The sequence below is a fragment of the Salmo trutta genome, chromosome 32 (genome assembly GCF_901001165.1).
Source record: "Salmo trutta chromosome 32, fSalTru1.1, whole genome shotgun sequence".
In the NCBI taxonomy this organism is placed as follows: domain Eukaryota; kingdom Metazoa; phylum Chordata; class Actinopteri; order Salmoniformes; family Salmonidae; genus Salmo; species Salmo trutta.
In genome coordinates, this window is record NC_042988.1 from 43509233 (window position 1) to 43514223 (window position 4991).

At 47.2% G+C, this 4991-nt stretch overlaps 1 protein-coding gene across 10 annotated transcripts in view; it reads right to left on the reverse strand.

Annotated features, from left to right (window-relative positions):
* Positions 1-4626, reverse strand: part of LOC115171975 (rho GDP-dissociation inhibitor 2) — a gene marked incomplete at its 5' end in the record, with an annotated part of 28799 nt that extends 24173 nt beyond the window's left edge. For all 10 annotated transcript variants that reach the window (XR_003871331.1, XR_003871330.1, XR_003871337.1 and 7 more), the window contains 2 exon segments: positions 2032-2115; positions 4453-4626. Coding sequence is in view for 1 of the 10 variants with exons in the window: in XM_029729212.1 (XP_029585072.1) it covers positions 2032-2115; positions 4453-4626 (258 nt within the window).
* Between the last annotated feature and the right edge of the window lie 365 nt (positions 4627-4991).

A 4991-nucleotide genomic window follows, 5' to 3' on the forward strand; every position in this document is an offset into this window, starting at 1 on the left:
TTCATTCATATTGGAGCCTCATCCCACCACTGAATTCATTCATATTGGAGCCTCATCCCACCACTGAATTCATTCATATTGGAGCCTCATCCCACCACTGAATTCATTCATATTGGAGCCTCATCCCAATACACTGAATTCATTCATATTGGAGCCTCATCCCACCACTGAATTCATTCATATTGGAGCCTCATCCCACCACTGAATTCATTCATATTGGAGCCTCATCCCAATACACTGAATTCATTCATATTGGAGCCTCATCCCACCACTGAATTCATTCATATTGGAGCCTCATCCCACCACTGAATTCATTCATTTTTTTACATTACATTTTAGTCATTTAGCACACTCTTATCCAGAGCGACTTACAGTAGTGAATGCATACATTTCATACATTTTTTTTTTTTTTTTCCTGTGCTGGCCCCCCGTGGGAATCGAACCCACAACCCTGGTGTTGCAAACACCATGCTCTACCAACTGAGCTACAGGGAAGCCTCATCCCACCACTGAATTCATTCATATTGGAGCCTCATCCCAATACACTGAATTCATTCATATTGGAGCCTCATCCCACCACTGAATTCATTCATATTGGAGCCTCATCCCACTACACTGAATTCATTCATATTGGAGCCTCATCCCACCACTGAATTCATTCATATTGGAGCCTCATCCCACCACTGAATTCATTCATATTGGAGCCTCATCCCACCACTGAAATTCATTCATATTGGAGCCTCATCCCACCACTGAATTCATTTCATATTGGAGCCTCATCCCAATACACTGAATTCATTCATATTGGAGCCTCATCCCACCACTGAATTCATTCATATTGGAGCCTCATCCCACCACTGAATTCATTCATATTGGAGCCTCATCCCACCACTGAATTCATTCATATTGGAGCCTCATCCCACCACTGAATTCATTCATATTGGAGCCTCATCCCAATACACTGAATTCATTCATATTGGAGCCTCATCCCACCACTGAATTCATTCATATTGGAGCCACATCCCACCACTGAATTCATTCATATTTGAGCCTCATCCCACCACTGAATTCATTCATATTGGAGCCACATCCCACCACTGAATTCATTCATATTGGAGCCTCATCCCACTACACTGAATTCAGAGTTACAAGTCATAGATGGAGAGATAGTGAGGGCAGGAGAGGGATGGAGAGATAGTGAGGGCAGGAGAGGGATGGAGGGATGGAGAGATAGTGAGGGCAGGAGAGGGATGGAAAGATAGTGAGAGCAGGAGAGGGATGGAGGGATGGAGAGATAGTGAGGGCAGGAGAGGGATGGAGAGATAGTGAGGGCAGGAGAGGGATGGAGGGATAGTGAGGGCAGGAGAGGGATGGAGAGATAGTGAGGGCAGGAGAGGGATGGAGGGATGGAGAATTAGTGAGGGCAGGAGAGGGATGGAGAGATAGTGAGGGCAGGAGAGGGATGGAGAGATAGTGAGGGCAGGAGAGGGATGGAGAGATAGTGAGGGCAGGAGAGGGATGGAGAGATAGTGAGGGCACGAGAGGGATGGAGAGATAGTGAGGGCACGAGAGGGATGGAGGGATAGAGAGATTGTGGTGAGATATGATAGAGAAAATGATGGATAGAGATAAAGGAGTGGTATTTACCTGAGAGGTCCATGGTGATGGGACCAGGGATAAAGGAGTGGTATTTACCTGAGAGGTCCATGGTGATCGGACCAGGGATAAAGGAGTGGTATTTACCTGAGAGGTCCATGGTGATGGGACCAGGGATAAAGGAGTGGTATTTACCTGAGAGGTCCATGGTGATCGGACCAGGGATAAAGGAGTGGTATTTACCTGAGAGGTCCATGGTGATCGGACCAGGGAAAAAGGAGTGGTATTTACCTGAGAGGTCCATGGTGATCGGACCAGGGATAAAGGAGTGGTATTTACCTGAGAGGTCCATGGTGATCGGACCAGGGATAAAGGAGTGGTATTTACCTGAGAGGTCCATGGTGATCGGACCAGGGATAAAGGAGTGGTATTTACCTGAGAGGTCCATGGTGATGGGACCAGGTGCTTGGTCACACATCAGGGTCAGTCTGGTCACCTGGACATTGGGTATGGTCGGGTCTGAAAAAACACACCGAGAGATGGTTCAGAGAGGGTGTGTGTGTGTGTGTGTGTGTGTGTGTGTGTGTGTGTGTGTGTGTGTGTGTGTGTGTGTTTTCTTGTTGGTAATATTGAGTTAAAGCTATTATTACAGCAGCAGTAACACCAGATACCAGGATGAATCAATTAGACAGAGGTAGATGACATACAAGATGACAAGGTGAAGGGCCCAGTACTAACATTACTGTGGTCTTTGATGCAGGGCCCAGTACTAACATTACTGTGGTCTTTGATGCAGGGCCCAGTACTAACATTACTGTGGTCTTTGATGCAGGGCCCAGTACTAACATTACTGTGGTCTTTGATGCAGGGCCCAGAACTAACATTACTGTGGTCTTTGATGCAGGGCCCAGTACTAACATTACTGTGGTCTTTGATGCAGGGCCCAGTACTAACATTACTGTGGTCTTTGATGCAGGGCCCAGTACTAACATTACTGTGGTCTTTGATGCAGGGCCCAGTACTAACATTACTGTGGTCTTTGATGCAGGGCCCAGTACTAACATTACTGTGGTCTTTGATGCAGGGCCCAGTACCAACATTACTGTGGTCTTTGATGCAGGGCCCAGTACTGTGGTCTTTGATGCAGGGCCCAGTACTGTGGTCTTTGATGCAGGGCCCAATACTGTGGTCTTTGATGCAGGGCCCAGTACCAGCATTACTGTGGTCTTTGATGCAGGGCCCAGTACTAACATTACTGTGGTCTTTGATGCAGGGCCCAGTACCAACATTACTGTGGTCTTTGATGCAGGGCCCAGTACCAGCATTACTGTGGTCTTTGATGCAGGGCCCAGTTCTAACATTACTGTGGTCTTTGATGCAGGGCCCAGAACTAACATAACTGTGGTCTTTGATGCAGGGCCCAGTACTTTGGTCTTTGATGAAGGGCACAGTACCAGCATTACTGTGGTCTTTGATAAAGGGCCCAGAACTAACATTACTGTGGTCTTTGATGCAGGGCCCAGTACTAACATTACTGTGGTCTTTGATGCAGGGCCCAGTACCAACATTACTGTGGTCTTTGATGCAGGGCCCAGTACCAGCATTACTGTGGTCTTTGATGCAGGGCCCAGTACTAACATTACTGTGGTCTTTGATGCAGGGCCCAGAACTAACATAACTGTGGTCTTTGATGCAGGGCCCAGTACTAACATTACTGTGGTCTTTGATGCAGGGCCCAGTACCAACATTACTGTGGTCTTTGATGCAGGGCCCAGTACCAGCATTACTGTGGTCTTTGATGCAGGGCCCAGTACTAACATTACTGTGGTCTTTGATGCAGGGCCCAGAACTAACATTACTGTGGTCTTTGATGAAGGGCACAGTACTAACATTAATGTGGTCTTTGATGCAGGGCCCAGTACTTTGGTCTTTGATGAAGGGCCCAGTACCAGCATTACTGTGGTCTTTGATGCAGGGCCCAGAACTAACATTACTGTGGTCTTTGATGCAGGGCCCAGTACTAACATTACTGTGGTCTTTGATGCAGGGCCCAGTACTAACATTACTGTGGTCTTTGATGCAGGGCCCAGTACTAACATTAAAGTGGTCTTTGATGCAGGGCCCAGTACCAGCATTACTGTGGTCTCAGTACACACTGACCACAGTAAGACACAGTAAGACACACTGACTACAGTAACACAGTAAGACACACTGACCACAGTAACACAGTAAGACACAGTAAGACACACTGACCACAGTAACACAGTAAGACACAGTAAGACACATTGACCACAGTAACACAGTAAGACACAGTAAGACACACTGACCACAGTAACACAGTAAGACACAGTAAGACACACTGACCACAGTAAGACACAGTAAGACACATTGACCACAGTAAGACACACTGACCACAGTAAGACACACTGACCACAGTAAGACACAGTAAGACACATTGACCACAGTAACACAGTAAGACACAGTAAGACACACTGACCACAGTAACACAGTAAGACACAGTAAGACACACTGACTACAGTAAGACACAGTAAGACACATTGACCACAGTTAGACACACTGACCACAGTAACACAGTAAGACACAGTAAGACACAGTAAGACACAGTAAGACACACTGACCACAGTAAGACACAGTAAGACACACTGACCACAGTAACACAGTAAGACACACTGACCACAGTAACACAGTAACACACTGACCACAGTAACACAGTAACACACTGACCACAGTAAGACACACTGACCACAGTAACACAGTAACACACTGACCACAGTAAGACACACTGACCACAGTAAGACACACTGACCACAGTAACACACAGTAAGACACACTGACCTGCCACCACTGGTCCAGCTCCTAGTAGAGTCTGTTTGTATTTCCTGAGACTCTCATCATCCTTGTCTAGTTCCTGTATCTCCTGCAGGCTCTTCTGGGCTGGAGGAGTGTAGTTCAGGTCTGTCTCGTCCTCCTCCTCTCCCACAGGCTTCTCCTCCTTATCCGCCATCAAACCTGCATGGGAACACAGGGTATCAACACAATCAGGGACCCTGCATCTCTCTCTCACACACACTCTCTTTCTCTCTCTGTCCATCTCTCTCTCTGTCCATCTCTCTCTCTCTCTGTCCATCTCTCTCTCTCTGTCCATCTCTCTCTCTCTCTCTCTCTCTCTCTCTCTCTCTCTCTCTCTCTCTCGCTCTGTCCCTCTCTGTCTTTCTCTCTGTGTCCCTCTCGGTCTTACTCTCTGGCCTTTTCTCATTTGGGCAAAAGTCTGTCCTCCACCCTCTCTCCTCCATCCTCCTCCCCTCCTCAATAGCCTCCTTTTGGAGAGGAAGCACAAGTCTATCCTACCAGGAAGAGTTTTGATATCTGCCACA